The sequence below is a fragment of the Anopheles gambiae genome, chromosome 2, assembly GCF_943734735.2.
Source record: "Anopheles gambiae chromosome 2, idAnoGambNW_F1_1, whole genome shotgun sequence".
Lineage (NCBI taxonomy): Eukaryota > Metazoa > Arthropoda > Insecta > Diptera > Culicidae > Anopheles > Anopheles gambiae.
The window spans coordinates 48506863-48531116 of record NC_064601.1 but is presented as its reverse complement, the minus strand read 5'-3'; the positions used below and the strand labels follow the sequence as shown (position 1 = coordinate 48531116).

At 49.4% G+C, this 24254-nt stretch overlaps 1 protein-coding gene across 1 annotated transcript; it reads right to left on the bottom strand.

Annotated features, from left to right (window-relative positions):
• Positions 1 to 4: 4 nt before the first annotated feature.
• Positions 5 to 24254, bottom strand: LOC1274010 (autophagy-related protein 2 homolog A). The gene is made up of 10 exons (XM_312964.6): positions 23860 to 24254; positions 21755 to 23233; positions 8435 to 8831; positions 7671 to 7773; positions 5025 to 7604; positions 4726 to 4946; positions 1257 to 4640; positions 1029 to 1183; positions 810 to 956; positions 5 to 726 (listed from the first exon to the last, which is right to left on the bottom strand). The coding sequence occupies exons 2-10, from the start codon at positions 21920 to 21922 to the stop codon at positions 496 to 498; spliced, it is 7386 nt and encodes a 2461-aa protein (XP_312964.6). The 5' UTR covers positions 21923 to 23233; positions 23860 to 24254; the 3' UTR covers positions 5 to 495.

Below are 24254 nucleotides of genomic sequence, written 5' to 3'. Positions count from 1 at the left end.
TCTGTTTACATCTTAAACTTTATGGATCTTCTTGTTTCCACTTTAATGGTTGTTTTTTTACTTTGCCGACTTTCTTATCCTCGTTTTAGCATCACTTAGTTCTTATGGGGTTAGTTTAAGTTTCGTTTCGTCGAGTACACGAAAAAGTGACAAAAATATTGTGAATCCTGGAAGATTCTTATTTATACAGCTGCCTTAGCTTAGAGTTTAGGGCTCTTGCCACCCTATTTATCAGAGACAGAGAGAGAGAGAGAGAGAATGTTGACATGTTGAACAAGACACACATGCTAAGAGCTAAAGGACCGAAATAAAAATATAGACGATCGTCGGATCGCGCTCACTCTCTATGGAACACATTCTGCTTTGTTTAGACTATAGAAAAAAACACACGCACATACACATTCAAAAAAAAATAGATTCGCTTCGATAGCGAACTTCGGTCACTCTGCCAGCATTCCAGTTTAAACCACCCACACGCACACAGCATTCACAGCATTACTCTACATCGTCTTTATACTTTTCGCGCGCTTCGGCACGCGCATCCGGCACGAGCTGGTTCTTGACACCGCCGAGCACGTTGCTGGTGGCTTGGGTGGCCAACACGATCGGTTGCACCACGATCGGTGGTATTTGGCGCATCACCGCCCCGACGGCCCCGGTGTAACCCTTCTGATCGTGCTCGAGAGCGGTGATCTCTACCAGATTGTGTGCCGTCTCCGTAATACCCTGTTGAGATGTGAAACGGGAAATGGCGTTATGAAAGTGTTCCTGTTCTAGTTCCGTCGCTTTTTTGCAGTTGCTGTACTTACCTCTCGTACTATCTGTATGGCGTTGGACATTCCTTCGCGAATATCCTGCGGTGGGTGCAGACGCTTCCGCTTGCCCTTGCGGTTGCCTCTACCGCGACGGATCGATGGTCCGGGCGAAATCATGTCGTATGCCGTTTCGGCCGTTATCTAAAAAAAGAAAAACAAAATTAATGCGTGCTGGTTCCGGGTCGTCGTGTTTTTGTGCGTTTCCCCCATTACCTGCAGTAAATGTATGATGCGGGTGGTAATCTCCAACGCAGCCAATGCGGTGCGGGCCGTGAAACTTTGTGCTCCGCGTTGCAATCCTCGCACGATTCGGCCATCCTTCTGATACTGCTCGATCGGCAGCCAGAACAAATCCCAAATACCTTGAACTGCAACGAAGGAAAAATAAACAATAAACACATTCCGACGATACGATAGCCTTCCCGCTTGATGTCTACTTACACAGCTGCACCAACGAGTACATCGGCCCAAAGCCACCGATAATCTTCGGCAGCTGGTGCTTCTTAATGTCCTGTAGCCACTCCTGTAGCAGGAAGTTTAGCAACCGGTCCACTCCCAGCAAACCGTGGCGGTAGGAGATTTTCTTCAGCCGTATCTCCGAACATTGCAGCTGGCCAAGGCCCATCAGCAGCCCCGCCAGCGAGCCGTGCGACAGCTCCATCCGCTTGCCGTGGTAGTCGATGCGGATCGGCACGTCCGGGCTGAAGATGACATTGCGGAAGTAAATCGGTGCCGAATCGCCGGCCTCACTGTACGCGCTGCTTTCCTGCGTGTCCTTGTGCTTTTCTTCCTCCTCGATCAGCAGCATCAGGTTCTCCGACACCATCTTCTTCGCCTGCAGCTCTTGGACCGCATCGGGGACGGATTCGACCGTCATCACCGGCGGCTGGTGGGCGGGCGTGGTTTGCTGCGAGGAACGTCCCACCGCCGCTGCTGGGCCGGCCGGCACGGTCGCATCGTGGATGTCGCCCCCGCCACCGAGCTGGTTGAAGAAGGTGATCAAAAACAGCAACGAGTCCTGGTCGATGTTCAGCCGTATGGGCAGCACCGACACACGCAGGCAGCATTCCTGCGCCGGCAGAGCCGGATTCGGGCGCATGTGGAGCGCCTTTATGACCACCATGTGGTTCGTGCTCTGCTTGCTCGTTGGGCGGCTCGGCAGCTTCGGGTGGTACAGGAATTTCTTGATGTTCGACACGGCCAGCCCGTCCACGATCTCCAGCTCGTTGATCAGCAGCACCTGTCGGGACGCTTCCTTCGTGCTGGATGGGTACGTTTCGTGCGAAAACTGTACCTTGCTGATATGGATTTCCATCGTCACGTCGTGCTTACGGTCGGGGCCACCGCGCGTTTTCCAGGTTAGCTTCGCCAAAGCGGCACTGGCTGGCCCGACGAAGCTGACCGACGGTGAACCCTTCGAGTAGCTGACGCCCGATTTGTACGCCTCGGACATCGGCAGGGCAGTGGGCAGATGGACGGTACCACCGCCCGCGGCCATGGTTGTCTGTTTTTCCGCCCTGCCAGCTCCGCCCACCGCCGTTGACGGTTGCTTCGCCTTGCGCCGTCGGTCCTCTTTGGTGAGGAAATCTCGACCACCGTAAATGTGCCAGGTGACGGTCATCTCGCAAATGGTGTAGCGTTCGACCGCACTCGGGAAATCTTCGGGCGCTTTCAGCAGATCCGGCTTGCCGCTCGGTATGCTGAAATGGTTGTCAACGATGCGGATCGGGTCTTCCGACACCGGTACCTCCTGGTTGTGTGAATCGTCCCGATGCGGTCGCTCCTCGTCGGCAATGATGCAAAAATCATCGTCAGTGTCCGAGCTGATTTTGCGCTGGGAGAAATGAGACACGCCACTGCCCCCGGCAGACTCGGCGCGGTGTTGATTGAGTTTGTTAACGTCGCCGAGCTCCTTCGTCACCTGCGGCAGCGCCTCCACGCCCGTATCGTCATCATCATCGTCTCCCAAGCCATAATTGATAGGTGGCTGGCCAAGCACCGATCGCTCAAAGTTCATCAGCTCGCGCATATTCACACTTGCATTATCATCATCCACATCCGCTCTGGAAGGATTCGAATGCTGCTGCTGCTGCTGCCGGTCATGCTGGCGCAGATAGTGATCGTCGTCATGGTAGGACGACGGTATGCTCGAACCATCATCGATGCTCAACGAATCATCGTCCGAACCGAAGCGTCGCTTGTTGCTGTTACTGTCCGAGACGGTCGATTCCTTCCCTTCCTTGAGTAGCCGCTCCCGTTCGTCGGGGAAGAAGAACATCTCTACTCCTGCACCGCCACCACGACCGCCACCGAGCAATGCATCGTCCCCTGCTCCGTCACCACTCGACGTGCTTTCAATGTACAAGCTTTCCTCCATCGCATCGGCCATCAACGTATTGACGTGCTGTTGCTGCTTCGGTGTGACGACGGAGGCGCTCGAGGGCGGACGTACCGGCAGCAACTCGCCCTCCGGTTCGCCACCCATCGGAAGCCCTTGCAGACCGCCAATATCCTTCTGCTTTTCAAACGATCCGCCGGCACCGAGCGCAGCTGCTTCCGAGCTTCCGCCCATCGAGCCGCCCACCGGGACTTCCGCATCCATGTCGCCGTCCGGCAGCAGCAGATCTCCTTCCGCCGCCAGGTAGCCAATCAGCTGGGCCAACGCACGGGCAGAGTCTGCGCACGTGCGCACGTGCACATCGTTGATGGCAGTGCGCAAATCAAACTTGGGGAATTTTACCGTCACTCGTTCGTTTAGCATGAGTGAAATCTCGAACAGCCCAACCTCAACCACGCACACCAGCTCGTTCGATGGTAGGACGGTGATTTTGCTACTGTTTTGCGCCACCTGATGGCCACTGCCGGACGATTCCTTTCCACCGGACGATGCCACCGCAGCTGTCTGTTGCGGCGCTAGACTGAGCGTAACGTCCTCGGCGATAAAGTTCAGCGTTAGCCCACTGCTGGTCGTAGTAATGTTGCTGCTGATCATAAACGAACCAACCGTTATGACGGCCCGGTACGGGAAGTACAGTGGCCGATAGTCGATCGCGCAGTCCCACAGGTGCAGATGCATCTCGGTGACCACACCGAGCGGCACGTAGCCCTGCACCGGATAGTCCACGACGTCGAGCATATCGAGCAGCTGCGTTAGCCAGGCATGCTGCGGCAGCGTGGAATGGTGCCGCAGCGTGGTCAGCTGTATGCCAGCCGCCATCCGAATGCGCTTGATCGCCAAATCGGGCACGGACTTAATCTGAATGGCGAGCGAAATCATTTCCCGGTTCGCACATCCACGCTGCTCGTGGAGGGTTAGATTCTTCGGCGTTGGGTACAGGGTGCTCAGCAAATACGACGGCAGCACACTGTTGATCAAGCGCAATGGCGGATTGTTGGACGGTGTCGGAATCAGCCCGCAGTGATAGAATTCGGCCGACTTGGCCTGGATGCAGAGGTAGCCGAGATTGGCGTTGCCATGGAACCCGCTCACAGAGAACACGTAGCCCGAGCTCAATCGAATCACAAACTCCCCGAACTGGCCGGGAATGACGTGTTTCTGGGCGTCCCGTACGGGTGCAAACATCGTCAACACACCCTGCCCAATGTTTAGCCGGAATGCGACGGTGTTGGCATTACGATCGGCACCACCGCCGGCCGACGGTGCTAGCTTGCCGCCATGGGAGGAGCTGCGGTGTGAGTGGGAGGACGATTTGCGCCCAGTTTCGCCGCCATCGAGGTTGGAGCTGCGCGTGCGATCATACACCGAGTAGAAAATACCATCGGAGTCGGATTCCGATTCAGAATTTGTGGCCGACGAGCTGGAATCTGCAAAATGTATTTAAACAAATATTATGATGTGAAGCTTATCTCTTCTATCAGTAGCTAGAATTTAGATTCCCCAATAGATTACCTAGTTGGATTCCACTTTGGCACATTGTGTAGGGCATGTAGATCGAGTCCATCATGCCCATGCCAGTGAGATTGATCTCTGGTTCGCGGAATGAAACACGAGCAGTGCTCTGTGCGTTCAGCTGTGCCTCCGCCGCAGCCGTTGCCAATGGAGCACTAGGTTCCCAGAGCAGCAGATCCGTGCTGATGCGATTGTAGATCACTTCGTACAGATGTTTCGACCTGCAAACCGCAAGCAAACGGTGTGTTAGTACCATCCGCATAGCTATAAAATCATGTAGCGCAAAACCGAAAACCTACTTCAACTGCAGACTAACAACGGGAAGATCCAGGCGAATCTGCAATTTCGAACGTTTCATCGCGCACGTACAGAACGTGTTCATTTCGTCCGTGTCCCCGGGCAGCGTGAGCGTCTCCGGAGTGTCCGAAACTCCCGAGGTGGATGTCTTCGAATGGGGCGTATCGCTCTCCCGGCACACGCGTTTCGCGCTGAACGGCGTATCCTCCTTGCACCGACCGGTAGTGACGCCGATACTCTCGCCCGACGTTGGATCACTGTCACTCTCTTCGTAGCTGCGATGATGTCCCGTGCCGCCCGCTGCTTTCGATGCGTGCGGTTTCGTAGTCGAACTACACTTGGGACTCTTATCCGGGGCGCATTGCACCGGCTCTTCCAGTGCTTTTTGCAACGCGGCCTCGCTAGGGATTTCGATTATTATTCGCGGGTACTCGACCGCCGGGACCTGCCCGGGTGCGGCATTCTCTTGCATCACAGTTTTGCCTATATTTACACCACCACTAGAACCAGTGCCGGCGCCCTTCGGTTCCGCCTCGTAGTAGAACAGCTTAATTTCGTTGGCCGAAATATCGTACACAGGATGCGGACTCAAAGCAATGCCCGTGCGCACCATTTCCAGCTTCAGCAGAAGAAAGTCGGGCCGCACGTTGCGCCGCCACCAGGGCACCCGTTGCGGATCGTGGATCGGCCGTAGGTCCGGTATGGGGAACCGCAACCGGAAGTCGACCGACAGCGACTCAAGCTGCAGATCGGTTTTAGCCTCGAGCTTGGAAGCGCGACCACTGGCAGTCCCTGGACTGCTTGGCGATGGGACAGCCGGGGAAGAGCCTCCCGCATTGTGGTAGTAGGACGCAAACGGTGACTGATAGAGCAGCGCGCTCAATCGATCCAGGATGGTAATGTCGAACTCCGTCAGGAACGGAGCCATCATGATGTGAATTTTCGTACGGGGAGGCGAAAACCGTTTACCGCTCGTGCCACGCAACGCGTTGCAACTTTGCTCGAAGCTGATGTTAATTTCGGGCCGCTTCGGTAGCGAGGAGCTGTTCGGGCGCTGTTCACGGTAAAACTCCACCAGCGGCACCGAAACCTCCAGCAATACCTCACGCAGATCCGCTCGGGCAATTGAAATCGAAAAGCGCAGCAACGATCCACAGCGATTCCGCTGCTCATCGCCCTCCAGAATGAGCGGTGCGAGAAGCAATCGCAGATGGTTACAGTCACAGCCACTGTCCAGCACAAGTCCGGCATTGTTGATGTCGTTAGTGCCGAGCCCGAGGCCCAGGTTGCCAATGGAGCGGAAGAACCGATCAGCCTTCGTCTGCAACTGCTGCACGCTCGTTTCGGAGAGGGGCGATTGCATCGTATCTAGCTGGCTGCTTTCCAGCAGCACATCTTCGTGCAGTAGAACCAATGCAAGGGCGGCCACGCGCACATTGAACTTGGAAATGTCAGCGTTTGCGTCGGGATCGATCATGCGCCTCCGGCTGGCGGCCGAAGTTGCCGTCGTTCTCGACGCCGTACTGCTGGACGTGAACGAGCTGGTCATCGAGCTGGTGGATGAAATGATTGATTCCGAGTACTCCTCGCCGTCGTCGCCCCGGTATGCGTCCCGCTGCAAAAACTCGGCCTGCTCCTCGATCATCGTCTGCATCGGATCGGCAAGCGACCAGCCCTGATTGATGCCGATTCCTCCGCCCATGCGCGTCATATTTTGCTGATACTCCAACTCTGCTGCAGAGGACGCCACTTCCTGTCGCTTGCCACCGGACGCTTTCGGCCCGGCCGACTGTAGAGGTGGCGGCTCTTCGTTGCCGCCCAAGAAACTATCACAAACCAATACCAGCGAGTGTAGCTGGCGCGGTGTCAGGAACAGCTGAATCGAGCCCACCGACAATTCTAGCTCCACGTTCGGGCCGGGCAGATTGTCCGCCTGCTTCATCTTTAGCCGGATCTCCTGCTTGGAGGTGATCTTACCGACGATAATCTCGCCGGAGCGATACATCCGCAGGCCCGAATCGCCCAGCTCGTCCTCGCTGCTCTCGGGGCCCTCTTCCTCTTCGCTCGGGTCCGTTTCCCGATCCGTGCCGCTGCTGTTGCTACGCCTATAAAACCCGGCCCCCGCGTCACGGCCAATCGGAGGGCTACTATTATCACATGCGCTTGTTGTGTTGCTATAGCTAAAGTATCCATCCCCATCGATACCACCGCCGGGGGGCGAACCGCTGCCACCTTCCGACATGTGTGAGATCGTGCTACGGAACTGTTCACTGTCGATCATGCTTGCAGCATACTCCGGTACCGACGGATCCGCCGCCCCCGCAAACTGCTGCTGGCGACGACGCATGCGCGGATTGTCTATCCGGAACTCCTCGGTGTAGAATGTGATGCCTTCGATGGTAATGTGATGGGTGGCGTGTGTCGCAATTAGGAACGATTTCTCTTGCTGTTGCTGCCGGCCGCCACCACCGCCGCCTGTGACCGTGTGGTCGGACACATCCGAACCGGACGACGACGACGAGGCCGATGTTTTGGGGGCACGGTCCGGCGGATCATTACCAGCTTCATTCTGGTAATCGATACTGCAAACAGAAAAAAATGCTCATTAGTAACAACAAACACTGTTGTAGGGAAGTTGTACAGCTTACCTTTTGATTTTCACTATCACAGCTACCCCTCGGTCACCCTCGGGTGACAGATACTCTATTCTTACTTCGGTGTCAAACAGTTTTGCCTTAATCCTATTTAGCACTGTAAACGAGATGTTGAGATGTATTAATTTGAGTAATCTATTGATGATGGATAACGTTTAAAGTTCAACGCAGTCAATACATAAGGTGAGATATCTTAAGTACATCTATATATCTGAGACCGGGTAAGCGTAAGGGATGGCCAAAGAAAGCCAGCCTAGTTCTCACTCGGTCTACGCGTGCTTCGCCACATTGTAGACACCAACGCACACAGCCACATTTGAGATAACGTAAATAAAAACAGCGTCAACAACAACGCCCCAGGCCCAGTTCCCTAAGAACTTTCAACTTATCGCGCACCGCACTCACACCTCTCTTCTTGAGCAAGTATGTAAAGAATACAGCTAGCGCATCAAAGTAAAAGGTAGCCCCCCGTCCAATCTAATCATCGCCGACTTTGCCCGTTGCGCACCGCTAAAATAGGTCGAACTGAACATGTGCGCTAAGCGGCTTGCGTTGTGTGCTGTGTACTTCCTCAATGTGGGGAGTACGATCAAGGTAGCGTTGGCTTTGCATTGAACCTTTGGAACAAAATTACACCAAAATTAGGGCCTCCGAACGAAGATGTTTGTGGTCAACTTTGCATCCCGCAAGCGGTTACACATAGCATTGACCTCTTTAAACATTTGCATTCCTAATTACCGTGACAATGAATAGCTTACCGTTGTCAATGATTTGTGCAAAGTTTTCCAACCCTTCCATGGCACTCGGGGGTAATTGTTGTCCAGATGCACCGCTGCCACTGACTCCTCCTCCTCCTCCTCCTCGACCACTGTGGGTCGAGTAGCCGTCTGCTATGCTTCCGCCGGTACTTTCCCGTTCCAGATACTCCTGTGCCAACTGCATCGAGCTGGACATTGAGGACCACATCGATTCCAGCATCGAGGTGCCATCGGTTGGGCGGGCCTTCGGTCGCAGGCTTATCATTAGGTTGGACACCTCGATCGAGCTGTCCTTGGCGAGGAGCGATTCGTACGGGACGTTCACCGTTACCGAGCCAATGTGGCCCCCGGTAACCTCGATGCCCCATCCTTGCCCTTCGCAGAGTTCATTTAAGGCCTGAAATAAAAGTAGGAACAATTGAAAAGATGAGCAACAATTGAAGCGATGAGTGCACGTGTTATAAATGAACAAGATATCGTAGTGAATTGGCGTCACTGTCGATGCTGATTAAATGCCCAACTGCCCCAATCTTGCGCACAAGGACAAACAACGTTTTCGGGTCAACAAACGCTAAGCCGTTCGGGGACTCCAAAGTCCACCGTCAACTTCCCAAATGCCAACAGCGAACAGTGTTTGAAGGTTACAGCTTCATCTTCGCTAACGATAACAACAGCAGAAAAGCAACAATTTGCACCCACATAGTGCTGATGCTTTTGGTGCTGTGGCGGGTTTCTAGAAACAAAAATGAATACGCTGGCCGGCCATCCACACACACACATGTTTGAAATGGAAACAAATGTGTTCCGCGTTCCGTCCCCGTGGAGAGCTCAGGGTCAGCAAAGAGTTTTCAAACGATGAATACCCGGGACGGCAGCGTGGGGGAAGTGACGACGGTCTTTAAACCGATAGAAGGTGTGTTGAATGTGAATCCAAAAGTAGTGATTCTCGCTTGCGTTCTGTAGCGTTGTGACCAGCGCCACACAGTACCGCGCGATGGAAGAGCACTTCCATAGCACGTGGAGCAAGGCAGGAAGCAGTGTGTGCTCCCTTCGCCACGATTTGAGCCACTCGGCCAGAGACGCCTCGGCTAATCGCTTGCGTTTTGTTTGGAGAGCACGTTTTGCTCGGTCGCTATAGACTGCTGCCACGTGGTGCGTGCGTGCAAACATCGTAGTACGCGCGCGAGATCGCCACACAGATGAATCTTTTGTGTGTGGGTCGTCGGCCGTCGGTCGGTTCAACGAGTTTGATCTATACAGATGTGTAAAGTTAGCAACGCAGGAATAGTGCTAGCGTGACATGCAATGTGGGACACGCCAATCATTATTGCGCTAGGGTTTTATTTTTTCATTGAGTTTTCATAACAATCTTTCGCTTTCTCTTTGTTTTGCAGTGTAATTTATGTTGTGTATATGTTTTGATCGGTCTCGTAGTACAGTCGTCAACTCGTACGACTTAACAACATGCCCGTCATGGGTTCAATCCCCAAATAGACCGCGCCGCCATACGTAGGACTGACTATCCTGCTATGGGGGGAATCAATTAGTCACTGAAAGCTAAGCCCACAAGTGGGTACAGGCAGGCCTTGACCGACATCGGTTGTTGAGCCAAAAGAAGAAGAAGAATATGTTTTGATACAAAATTTTGAACGTTAAGTCCACGTGGAGGGCTAGACCAGGGGTCTCCAAACTACGGCCCGCGGGCCGCATGCGGCCCTCAAGAGCTTATAATGCGGCCCACGATGACTTTACCAGAGTTAATATAAATATTACGTTATTATGACTTTTTCAAATAGAATTGTATTTTTTACTTTTCTTAGACAAAAACCAAGCTTTGGTTACTCGAAGCTGTACAAGTAACGTTTGTATTTTGTTATCAAAACGAGACTTAAACGTTCAATCATCATTTAAAGGTAGCGTCAAATGGCCCTCAATATAGTTATTTTTGAACCAATGCGGCCCGCGAGCTGAAAAGTTTGGGGGCCCCTGGACTAGACCATAATACTAACATCATCATCGAACATGACGCGTATCTCTTCAGTGTGGTAAACCTTCTCTCCCTAGGTGAGAATACAGGGTTTGCCAAGATATTTTCCAGTGTAAACATTGTTTTTCACCGCGTGCAAGAAAAGTTATTACACATCACTCTGATATTTCATTTTCATCACAGTAATTTTTAATTTCTTCAGCATGATTTTCAACATTTCAACGGTCAACGAGTGATGAGATCAAACCCTTCAAACTCCAGTGAAAAACGATGGCAACAGATCGTTGAAGTGTTGAAAATCATACTGAAGAAAAATTGACAATTATTACAGGGCTTTCCAAGTCATTTTCAAATGTGCACATCACTACTCACCGCCACCAAGATGTTTTTCAACAGCTGTCAAATGGTGTATTTGCATCAAATTAAAATTTAATTTCTTACGCATGATTTTCAACACACTACAAAGAACTGTCAAACTCAAGCCAGCTTGAAACGTGTTGAAAATCATGTGGAAGAACTGACAAATTATTGTAATGCAATTACAACATTTGACAGCTGTTAAAAAACATCCCGCAAGCAATGAAAAATGTGGTAAACATTGGAAATTGACTTGGAAAACTCTGTATGATGGAAATGAAATATCAAGGTGATGTGGAATAAGATTTTGCACGCAATGAAAAACAATATTTACATTCGAAAATGACTTGGAAAACCCTGTTAGGTGTGTTCGTGTCAACGCTCTAGCTGCCGATTATACTGTAACTAGACTTTTACATCTGAGCGAACGAGCGAACGGTCCTACACCCTTCCCGCCTTTCCTACAGGAAAACGTGTCAGCCAAGGCAGAAGGAAGCAACGAAGACGCTGCGATCGTTGCCTTCTCCTTCACTAACAATGCTGAACATCCAACAGGACGGACGGGTATATCGTTTGTGGTACAGGACGGTGCCTGAGGAAACACAGCACATACAACAGTGTGCGCGTGTGTGTGTCTTTTTATTTAACACGCCCTTAGATCACACGCTTTTTTTGTTGTCAATTGGGCAATCGGTACTTGAGCATACAAAGTTGGTAATTGCCTTGCGAGTGAAGGTCTACAGTCATGTAACGCTTCCTATGGAGTCATCGAACGGGGAAATGTGTAGCACTTGAAATGTATATTTTACACAAAGTAATAAGCTGTATCATTGTACAATTATAATGCCAGAAGTTTTTTTTTATTTCGTTGCATTTTTGTAGTAAATAAACACACATTACAGTAAATGGTAAAACAAAACCACCACGACACACCGAACATACTGATCTGCAAAAAAACACATTACCGGGAGGGAACAATCAACCAACCCCACTCGGAATTGTCATAAAGCAACCCTCCCAAGAACATGCCGTGCCAACACCCTGCTCAATCCCACCAACCCAACCCATTCGTCCCCAACGCACCCCTTACACGTGAGCGAACCAAAGCTCGTGGCATATTAATCACAACCGTTACTGCAGAGAGACAATTCTACGCGTTTGCATAACAATTACAGTGACGTTTCCTCCTCCGCGACCCGGGCCGTCCGTGGCCAACCGGAATCCCTCGATCTCTTGCACCCCGCTTTGTACTTTTTGGCATTATTAATTTAAATTCTATCGATAGATGGATGATGGTCGGTGTGTTTTCTAGTTCAGGGGGGACACTAACAAATCAAACGTTTGCCAAATGGATGTGCATCGGTCCTCAATGTGGAACCGAATTCAGTTTATTAGGTGGCAGGGTTAAACCGGGCCATCGATGTGTCGTTAGCATTGTAATGAGATTCTTTAGCAAATCAATGCGCCTGCTGCAAGGCAAGCAAGGTGTGGAATAATAACGAGCAAGCGAATCGATTGGACAAACCACTTTAAGAATCGAAATTTTAAGTCTTTCTAATCGGCTCATGTCAAAACTGGTACGTGATTTGCTTTGCAAAGTGTGTAAAGGCGATGTTTGTTCAAACAGTTTTTGCAAAGCACTCGACACTGTGATAAGAAGCACACCGTGCATTCGTATGTTTTTTTTTTTTGTGAAAAGCTCTAAACACATCGTCGTACAGCAGAAAAATGCTTTTCTTTTCCATTCCATTGAACAAAATCACATGTCCCCGAGTGAACGTTGCGAGACGACGCTTTCTACTAGCGTCGCTTCCCCAATGGCACATCGATTGGGCAAGGTCAGTTGGTTCGATGTGCCAATTTTTCGGGCGTTTTTTTCCTTTCTTTGCTTGCCTACGACACACCAAAACATCCGGAAAACCATCGTACACATTGCTGCTTCTCTTTTTGGGGAGATAAAGAAGAAGAAGCTGTAACAAATGTATTGCGAATGATGAAAGAAGTTAGCGTCTGGAGAACGATAGAAGAAACAAAAACCCCTAACAGAATAAAAGCAAACATTTCGGAAGGAAATAAAACGCAAGTGCTGTTTGCCTGTATCTTTAAATGGTCCCACTCTCACCCAACCCACCGCCCCCGTTCCGAGGGTTGCGAGGTTTGGGTTAGTCATGGTCATGGAAAATGGAGTTGCGTGCGGGTACGTACGTAGTACGCGGCCGACGGGGGCACCAATTTCCGCTCCCAAGGTTAATGTCGGTGGGGCAGGAAAATGTCGACACGCAAATTTCGTGTGTTGATACGAGCAAATTTCCATTTTTCTGCTGCTTAAGCGTGTTGTTGCAGGAGAGGGAGACACGTCATCCATTCACAACTCCATCCCAACTTGTATTTACAACAAAAAAAAACATGGTTTTGCGCAGAACGCATTTACCGACGCCAAAGGGAGTCGCAATCAAAAGGGGTACGCATCGCATTAGTGTCAATGCGTGTGTAAGTGCGAGCTATCGGGACGGAAATTTGAACGCAAATAATATCATCAACCTTTTCAAGCGGGCGCACACTAACACCGCGTGCCTTTTTGCGTCCACTTGCCCAGAGCATTTCGCGCACCAGCGCGCGGATGCGAGAAGTGAAGTGAATTTGCGTCGCAGTCGAGAGAACCGACGACTTTTCCACGGTTGCGCCGCGCTCTTACAAGGTTTTCGTTCCATTTTTGGACTGGCCGCAAAGAACCGGACCAGTCTGCTGTCGGTTACTACCACCCCCCAGATGGTTACACACTCACATTGGCGCTGGTTTACACCCCTACCAGTGTCAACACACTGCTCACAAACTCACTGCTACTGTCAAGCCGTGTACATGGACGTAAACACACACACACACAGTGGCAAGCAAAAACATGCCAGTTTCCCAGGTTCAAGGAGCTGCTGTAGGCCAAAAGACTGTTCGACGCACACGCACCGCGCCCGCCTTACGGCCGTCATCCGATCCGCAACAGTGTCGGGCAAGACGTCGCCGACCCGGACCATGGCAAAGCGAGGAGTCGTCCGCTCTCATCGAGCGACCGTTGTTAACGGCTGTTTGCTGCAATCAGCTGTTAATGAAGCGCACGCGCTTACCTCCCTCTCGCGTGTGTACGTTGTACGGTTGTGTGTGGCACTGTACCGTGGGGGTCGGTCTCTGTGTGAGTGTGTGTGTGTGTATATCGGTGGAACACTACAAGCGCGCGATCGCGATCACACACGCGGCGCAACCTTCAACTTGGTGGCGCTGGGTTTTGCATGTCTGAGCTACATCAGGAAGCCTTTAAGGCACCTCCAAACATGGTTATCAATCGGAGGTATGGTAACTCATCTGCGATTACTTCTTGTTTACGATGGGATCCTTGACCTTGTGGTTAAACAAACTGCTGCAAGAAGACGTGAAGCATATTTTGAGTAGTTTTGTTGCACTAACATAAATCCAAACGTGTCAAGTGCGACATACTTAAGCAATACGGCCGAAGCCGTTCTTTCTGAATAATAAGTGCGACATAGACTTCCCAAACTCTCACGAGGTTGAAAACGACAAGCTGACTAAAAGCTAGAACTAATCGAAACGGCAATAGTGGAAGTGTTACGATTATTTTGCTGCAATTTGTTATGACCTTTTAGCTACGTCGACTCTACTTAAGGTGGCTGCGCAATCGACCACTAACGGTCGGTAGTAAACAATAACGGTATAGCGTGATTTATACGATCAAACGCTTCCACACAGAACATAGCTGTGAGGAATAGGCCAGTAAAACAAACGCCAAGACAACTTGAATCGTCTCCAACTGCTTAAAACCCTTCAATAATCGCAATTGTTCATGCAAAGCATGATATGCGGGAGTTTGTATCTCCACTGCAAGTGTGCCCCCTTCGCTGTGACAAGCATTTGTGGTCCCGGGTGTCGGTCTCGATATCCACAACACAACAGCGCGCAGCGAAAGGGAGATCGGGAAGTGAAAGCCTCGATAACATGAGGTGTATGATTAGTTTCCTTTGTTCGGATAACCTCGCGCGCTCACGCACACACACAGCACAGCTTCCTACCCCTCTAAGCTACTCATTGCACTTTTCCTTTGCCAGCGTTGGCCAAACGGAAGTGGAAGAAACTTCTTTCCAGTGTGTAGTGTGACTGGCGTCAAATGGTGAATGCCAGCACCACAGTTGGCACCGTTCAGTCTGCACAGCTGGGAGACGCAACGATGGAGAACGAACGTTAAGCGCATCCAAGGGCTTGTCCATAATGTTCACGAAGCGCTATGGAGAGGAGAAGAAATGTAATACATTTCTACTGTAAAATTAATCTAGTAGCATAAAGACTCTGTGCTGGAATGTAGTCATTGAAATGTAGGAGTATACCGACATTTCAAAAACAACTGTGGAATAGGGGAAAACAACCTTTAAAGCATTGAAGTTTTCTCTCATTTGTACAACTATCTTTCAGTTCAAATATTAATTTTAAATAATGATAATATTACTCCACGAACTACAATCACCTAACGCTGACTTAATTTTTATGGCGCTTTTTTCACCCCCTAACCTGCAAATTAAACTAAATAAAGCGCATCGATCACAATCGCCCGAACGAACGGCTGCTACCAGTACCACAATCTGCCCCTTGCTCCCATCACCCCTCCCGACTGACGTGGCATAAAACATCCCCGGCTCTAACCGATTGCCCGTGACACGCGCATACGACAAATCAGCATCAAATCAGTGAAATAGAAACGAAAAAAGGGAGTCCAGAGCATTTCCCAGAGCAACCAGGGAGGAGCAAGCAGACAGTAAGAGTAGTAACCGTGACAGATAACGACTATGATGCTTGGGTCTATTACGGGTCTCGCGGGGCAAATTGTTGACGGCTCCGACACTACTCCGACACATGTGTGGCTGGGCTGTGTTGTTCAGTATCACATCCAGCGAAGTAGGGTAGTAGGGTAGGATGTTGGATGGCTTTTCAACTCCGTATCACTGCCAGACGGTCGGGCTTTCGAGAGGCTTTGTTAGTAAACAATGTCCGGCGGAGTGTGGCACGGAGTGGTCTGTTGCACTTGCAGGCGCTTTGATAGGGATGGATGGTCCACCGGTCGTGTGGGTAACCGCGAGGAGTTCGAGAAGAGCAATACAAAGTATTCCAAGTACATCCATCCCCTCGCAACGAGGAAAGTGTTAAGATGATGGTACACAAAAAGAGCGATATTAATTAAACCACTCTGTCAGCAGAAGCAATTTGCTTTGTCAAATTCGCTCGGAAATGGATTGATTTATCACGACTCATGAATGGTGTTTTTCCCCCCGTCTCCCATCAAACTGGTAATGAATTTGACCCCCAGACAGGGACCAACCATTCGCAGCACATCAATGTGATTGGGAAGCAGTCGATGAACAAGAAAGCAACGCGGATGGACAAGTTTACTGCACTTGATTACGGTGGCTTGTGTACACGGCTTATCGGAGAATGGGTTTAAAGTTGATTTATTAAATTAAGCTACAGCCAAATAATAAATAATTTATAAATCTTGAAGAATAACAGGGCTAAAATTTGCAAAATAATACAAATGCATAAAATAATGGAGCGATTTTACCCAATTTATACATCTGAAGAGTACCTCAGATCAATAAGCATTCCTGTACCAGCACGAACTACCCAGTAAAACAACACCTTGTAAATGTATGAGCAAAAATGGAAATTAAATGCATCCGGCAACGCTTCAACAATATCCAGACGCATTTATTAATGACCTCGGTGCATCTCTTGCTGACAACTTTTTGGAAGACGGGAAACGTTACCCAACTTCCTTTGTGCAGAAATAAACGAACAAACACATACCCATACACAGGATAATTATTTCTTCTTTTTTTTTTGCAAAACAACAAAAAACACATACTCTCACTGTGTAAACGGTGCGCTTCATCTATGCTGTGTGAATGCTCTCTTCCTGCATTACCTATTCCTTCACACACAAACGGGGGCGAACGAACGCCTTCGCCGGGGTAAGCCGGGTCTCGAAGGGAAAAAAAACAAAGAGAGCCCTCCGACCATAATAGCATCAGACAGAAGACGGGAGGAAGAAATAATGGCAAACACTGAACTTTGTTTTGTTTCTGGCTCTCTCATGAGTCATCCTCAGTGAAAGACTCGGCAAATTGCACTTTATTTTATGATGCACAACCGAGATAAAAAGAGCAATGTGGAGGGAAATTTGCAAAACTTTAATATTACAAATCGTATAAATGAAGGCCGTTTTTTTAAGAATTTTATTTGCTATCCAATCAAACACCTTCAATGGATATGGTTTTTCGGGATTTACTTTACTTTACACCAAATCACAAAACCAGCGTGAAGAATACGCCGCCACTGCCCGTCCTTTCAAGCGAGAACTATCCAAACAAAGACTCCTCGAGACGCAAGGCACGGATTGTGATAAAGAAAAGGTATCGATGCATAACGCGTGGTGTGTAGATTTTGACGGTCAACGGTGAGGAGTTGAGGAATCACTACCAACACCGTGGATTAACCTTTCCGGCCATAGATTGACGGTGTCATGTACCGCGCAGACGACGGCAATGACCGAACGTATGGTCGCGGGCAGGATGGTCTGCGATTATCAATCGAACCGAGTGGGGAAGCGAGGAAAGCACACCCGCGACCCAGCAGATAGCGAGAAAAGGATGTAAAGCAAACGTTTGCTAAAATCTACCCATCAACCCATCAACATCGGGGAAACGGGACAGCAGAGAAGGGACACAAACGCAGCTCGAAGGAATCGTCTGGATGAATGGGTGAACGAACAAAGAGAAGTTGGACAGAAGGAACAAGTTCAAACGAGACTAAACGTACGCGGGACTGTGTGTTGGAGAGCCAATAGTTCAGGCACCAGCCCATGCACCATCCCCGTTAGCAGTCTAGTTTCTTGGGAAGGGAGGGGAGGGTTGATACTGTCTCATTTTCCGCACCGGAACTGTGGGCAAAAAAAGCGCGGACTGTACACGACGCAAACACGACGAGGGGTGTTATTTAGGAAGACGAGCCGGAAACACCTGAACTCACATGACCCTGCCCGCAATCTTGACACGACTGGCACGCGTCTGGGTCGAGGCAAAGGAAGTGGCAGCATGGTTAGGAAACGATATCGGTGTTTTGGATTCGAGATATTGACGTTTTACGAGCAACAGCAGGGCGAATTGGAATTTGCAGGGAAAATATACACAGAATATATGATGCAGAATGAGGTTTGCAATTGGATACATCTTTCTCTTTCTACGAACGAGGGATGATTTGATTTACACGATGCTCACAAAGCTAAACAAATGAAAAACACGAAATTAAACTACCCTCCGCGAATATCATTCATTCCTCTTCGTGCGAAATAGAAAGTTCAAACGCATTTGTTAGTTTTATTATGTGCACACCAATGTTCAATTAAACTGTCGAGTGCTTTATTGCTCACTTAGTGTTGGGGCAATCGGTCAGCAGCTGCGTGACGAGACAAACATTCAATAAAACAACAATCAACAACCCGGTGTTCGATAGCGCTTAGCGATAAAACCAAAGCTGAAACCCAAAGCAATAATTTTGAGGGTGAGATCAGCATCAACTTTCATGATGGGGTTTAAAGCGGACAGGAGCCACGACACACCAAGCATGGACAAAAAAAACAACAACCCCAAATCATATTCATCAACACCACTCCTTCGGTTGGCCGCGGTTAAGAGGGAGAAGATCTTTGAACCGGTTTCAATCAGCCGACGTTCCACAACCATCATCCCTATCATTCCCCTCCCCGGGGGTTTAATGGGCCGAGCACAGTTAGCGTTTGATCGCGTTGTGTGTAGAGTTCTTCTTGCGGTTGCTTCTTGGAGTGGCGAAACAGCACAACATACAAACAGAACAGAAAAGCAGCCGCGAATTGACGACGACATGTGGAAACGAGCAGACTTTGCTTAGGAGCTGTTGGACAAACATTTGCACCACTACCATATGACTCACACAGCCAACCCCGTGCAAACTAAATACACGCGAACACGGGATTTTCGTATATTTTAGGGTCTAAGGGAAGTGCTACTGAATAATGTGTGCGATTAATAAACTGTAACTTTAACAACAAACCTCGACTTCGATATACATTCAAAGGGACACTGGTACTGGGGATCTTAGCATAACAACTTCCTTCCACACACCAACAGCCTTCATTATATATCATTGGGCATGAGAGAAACACACAAAAGCGCACCAATAATTCCAATACTTGAGGAGGTGCAATACAAACAAACAAAACAAAACACAAACCATTTGCTGATTCTTGTGCCCTTCTCTCAAGGCAACAAAACAAAACCAACACTGCTCAGCGGTATCTCTCTTTCGAAGGAAAACTATTCAAAAACCACCCTTCTACCACTGGCAACAAACGAGTATCGCAAAAAACGGAAATTGTTGCAGGAAAAACAATCCTTTGATGCATGATAAACGGTCGAGCGTAACAACGCAACAGCAACAAAAGCTTATCTTTGAAATAAAAAAAAGAAGAAGCATCAGCAACAAAACAATCCCACCAGCTGCGTATACCACTTCATAGAACGGAGGCAGAAGGAGGAAGGGGTCTAATCATTGAAGCGTTTCATCTTAAAGTGTCTGATCGCCCCCCCCCCCACATACGTATCGGTGCGTAGGTTGGGACAGTTCTTACCACTCAAAGCAACACATATTACTATCATCCAACACAGCAGCAGGGGGCGTCCCCGTGGTACAGTCGTCAACTCGTATGACTCAATAACATGCCCGTCATGAGTTCAAACCTAGAATGAATCCTCTCCCAATGGCAACGATTTGACTATCCCGGCTGTGTGTGGTAATGAATTAAGTCTCGAAAGCCTGTATTGTATAGGACGGGCATTTCCGCGTAGGATGACGTTACGCCAAATAGAAGAACGCAACAGCAATAGCAATAAATGTTGTAAAAAATACACTGAATTGTTTAGTGAACTACTCGAACTGCTTTGTGAAGTCAATCGATTCCCCTTCCTCTCATGTTGCCAATTTTTCGCACATTCATAACTTGCCACCGGGAAGCCTTTACGGAATGACTTTGCGCCTCTTGAATCCGCTGCAGCCTCTTGCATTCGCTGCGCTGCACAAGAATGTCACGGCGCCATCGGAGGGGCGCGCAGCCAGCCGGGTAACGCGCAATTGACACTCGTCGGAAACACATTCTCCTCCCCGACGCAACCCACCACCACCACTACCACCAGGGCAACACACACCTTAACGACGTCTCATCAGTTGCAACAACCGCTGCTACACTCAAACACAACCCGCCCCGGTCCCCCGGAGAATGCGGGCAGGGATTTGTTGCCGTGACCATAAACAACTGGCAGACATCTTTCGGCCAAATCAAAACAAAACTTCACTTGATGCAGCAGCAGCAGCTGGGGAGTGTGCATTGGGGCTTGTTCAGCTTGCACCGATTGTGCTGTTGTCAGCGAGCCGGGGCGAAAACGGTACTTATACACACACCAGAAAAATCCTCAAAGGTAAGGTGCACTCACCGGCCGCGTGACGAAATATGTCGCCGCGTCTCTGTCTAGGTGGTGGTGGGGGTAGCGCGGACACAAGTTCCCACCGCACCCCTCGGGCACTATTTATAGCTGTTCCCTCCCACCGACCGGCGGCCGGGTTGCAAGCCCTTGCGAATTCGGAATCGAGTTGACCGATGATCTCCACCACTCGGCCGCACACACAACTTGTGGAGCGAACAGCTCTAAAATTATAATACGCTTCTCCTACTCCTACACGCCTGCCTGCCAGCCTCTTGCCGACGACATACAGTGACGACTAATCAAAGACGTATTTCATTCCAATTTTACATAGGAATGTTAGAAAGCTATACAATGTAGCAAACGACTCACTACGACGCAGATTCGCGAACAGAAGAACAGGCAAAAGGGTGCGCTGTGGTGTGTTTTATTCCCAGACAGTGCCTGATAAACATGGCACGGGATCGGGCTGATATCGGCAGTCCATTTTATTGCCATTCCCAGAGAGCTCGTTGCATAGTTTGTTTGATATACGAAAAAGTGGGAAGCAATAGTTCACATACATTACTTGTTGCTATATTCCTGGCTACAGTATCAAACAGCTCATCATTCACAGCTGCGCACTACTTCATCCATCACCTGCACTACAGTTTTATTCATTATCATTAATCCAAATGGACCTAATGATAAAGAATACGAAAAACAACGGACACGGCAAACAATCTGACAGTCGTCACACGCGTGTCGTCACCACACGGAACACTCTGCGCGTTTGTTTACGCAAATGAAACAAAGAAAACAAGTAGACGGAAAACAACACAACGCAATTGCGAAATGGCCCAACCAGCACCCCGACCTAGTAGCAGCAGGCAAGTGTGCATCATTTGGGGGCTTGTTTGTGTTGCCTCCAGCCCGAGACTGTGGTGTATCTGTACTTGGGTACTGCTATTGCCATTCCACGAGATGGTGTTTTAATGATGATTTGATTGGATTTCGGTTCAATACGTTGAAGGCGTTCTTATTCCACGTTTTCGTCTAATCAATTCGCAACTTCTTATCGCTCCGCGTATCAAAACAAGACCATTTTGCTTTGTAGGTCAATGGCGACGCCGTTGGCATATATCGAGAGGGGGGATGTTATTTTGTTTGGTTCTGTTTGTTGCTGTGTTATTTTGAACAATTCAGTCCGGACCAGACAGTTAAAACTCCACAGGCAAGATAAGACGACATACACAGATCGCTCTATTCTTTTGGATACTCTGACACTACTACAAGTACAATCATTATATCATCGATCGTCATTAAATAATGGCCATGCGCCCAATCTTAACAACACTGACATTTCCCAACCGACATTTCCAGAGGAACGGCAAGGTATAAAAGGCAAAATAGGGGGGGTTTATTTGTTCTCACCTGGCAGTACAGTGTGACGTTGTGCACGGTTCCGGTGCCATTGTAAAAGTCAACGTTCAGCTGATCGAGCGTCAGCTTCTCCTCCAGAAACCGGCCCAGATAGCGCTGGAGCAGAAAGCGGCAAATCTTCTTCTTGATCACGTCCGACCACGGCGCATACCAGGGCATGATGACGCAGAAAGATACGGACGATGGTGCTGTTGCTGCTGGTCCGTGGCTGATCTGCCGCCGATCCGGCTATCAGATGACGGAAATACGATCGACGACTGGGTTGATCAGCAAGGCGCAAGCCGCCGCTGGGGGAGGGGGAGAAAAACCGCAACAAAAAACTGCGCGCCACTCTGCGAACTACGGTCCTCCCAAAACTTGTGGTAGGGCAAAGCAATTCGTCACTCCTGGCGACACGTTGTACACGCTAGAACACGTTTCGTGTGTGGGGCGTGCGTCGAGTGCTGTTATCGGCTGCCCGCGTGTGTGCCCTGGTTTCCTCCCGGTTTTTGCGCCGTGTCAATGTCCAGCTATTTCTGCAGGTGCTGCGTACTCTTTCCGGGCGCGATTTAAAATGCCTGCTCCCCACTTGCGCTACGCTTTAGTCACAGAAACTAGAAAAACAGGGGTACACCACCACACCACCACAGAGCTAACGCTAACACAGAAATTAATGCTATTCCAACAAAGGGACACCACCATACAACACTACGGAATAAGCACGGAGTACAAACACTTCTCGCGATGAGATCACTTCTTCTTCTTCTTCTTCTTCGTTTGCTTGTGCTCCTGACTCGTGGAGGGTGGGTTTAGGGGAAGGTTTCCGTTCGCAACTTGTATCGACAAGTTTGTGCTGGAAGTTCGTTCAATCGCTTCCTTATCTTCGCAGTTTTACCTACGACGGTGCGGGTGTGTGTGTGTGTGTGCGGAAGTATGGATCACTTTTGAATGCAGGTGAAGGGTTGTCCTGTCCGTTCCCATTCGGCTAGTGTGGCTGATCTATGGAACGTTGCAATGTTAATAACACACACACCCCAGGCTACGGCTACAAAGGCTGCCCCGAATCAGCGGCGGCAGCAGTGAACGTCGGGATCACCAGCGGAGAGACTCTGCTTCTAACGGCTGGTTACTGTGATCTGCCTGCGATGCTGCTGCTGGTGCGGCTGCTAGCCTTGCTTGCATGTGTGTTGGTTCCTTCGATTCTCTTCCGTTTCGTTCTCGCTCCGCCCTGCATGGAGCAATGGAGCGTGGTTCAGGCCCTCTCTGTTCTGCGACCGCTGCGTATGGCGATTTCTTTGTTCACGCTCTCAGACACCCGCGCACACCGTACCGTACGTTCTCTTTACCACCAGCTGTTCGCTCACTAAACACAACAGAGCACCATGCGCGATCTGTCAAAACCTCCACCGACAATTCCGGGCGTTTATTCACGCCAACCACTCCACGGAAAAGTGGACAAATTGTGGATATTTGTTTTGCGAGAAAATATCCCTGAAAAAGAAAAGAGAGAAAAAAATGTATAAAAAGAGCAATAGAAAAAAAGAGTTTTCAAAAGTGATAGTTTTCCAATCATTAAAACAAACTACGTTCTATTTAGCTCCAATGCACAAAAGAATACTGCAAACAGAAGAAAAAAACACAGCATTCTTTCTCGCTCCTGTTGTAGGTATTACACGCACTGCTCCGGAGTTCCGGACACCCTTTCCCTTACACACAACACACAACATCAACACAACAACATCATTTCAACACACCAACGTAGTTCGTACATGCACACCCGTTGCATGTGTGCGTGAGAGCGACCAGTAACATCGGTTTCGTCGTAGTTTCTGTTTCACTCGTTTCGATGAAAACAACCCCGTCGCGGGCACACACTCCCACCCCTTGCAAACAGCTCTCTATGTACACTACGACGGAATGGCCCCCAGGAAGAAATGCAGAGACTACTTTGTTAGGCTGCTAACAGCCATTGGCATCGAAGTCCAGTTTGGACAGGCCCATTTTTTCATCCACCTCGCATCAGTCGCTAAAACGCAAAATACACATACACACAAACACACGATATCCGATGCAATTTCTGGGCAGTTTTGTTAAACTGAATTGGACGATTTCCTTACCTTGGGGAAGTTTCACCACAAAGCACCAACCCCGTGTATCACTTTTTGCTCACCACTGTTTACTCACACCTCTTTCGAAATGCACTCAATTTGCGTTTGTATGTATCGACCACCTCTCGCCACCTCGCACCAGCGCCCTGCGTGTCCCCGTGCGTTATTAAACTTATTATTATATTTACGTAATTAGCAAAGCGTACGGTTGCGTACGCACTTCAATCGTGGCGAGCTTTGGCTACTTTTGCTTGATTCTTTTCTTGTCCCGTTGCACTGTCGCGATTGGCCATGCGGGACTGGCAAATCATACTTTTTGCGTTGTTTCTTTCTTCGATGGACGTTGCTTTGCTGCGCTTTTCTGCGAACTGCTTTGTTTACCACAGGGGTGCAAGATTTATATA

Coding starts and splice junctions, on each gene's coding strand:
- LOC1274010 (XM_312964.6), bottom strand. CDS start 21,922: ATGCCCTGGTATGCGCCGTGGTCGGACGTGATCAAGAAGAAGATTTGC. Junction 8,832..21,754: donor ACGTCACACTGTACTGCCAG/GTGAGAACAAAT, acceptor CTTTTATTTCAG/GCCTTAAATGAACTCTGCGA. Junction 957..1,028: donor GCATCATACATTTACTGCAG/GTAATGGGGGAA, acceptor TTCTTTTTTTAG/ATAACGGCCGAAACGGCATA.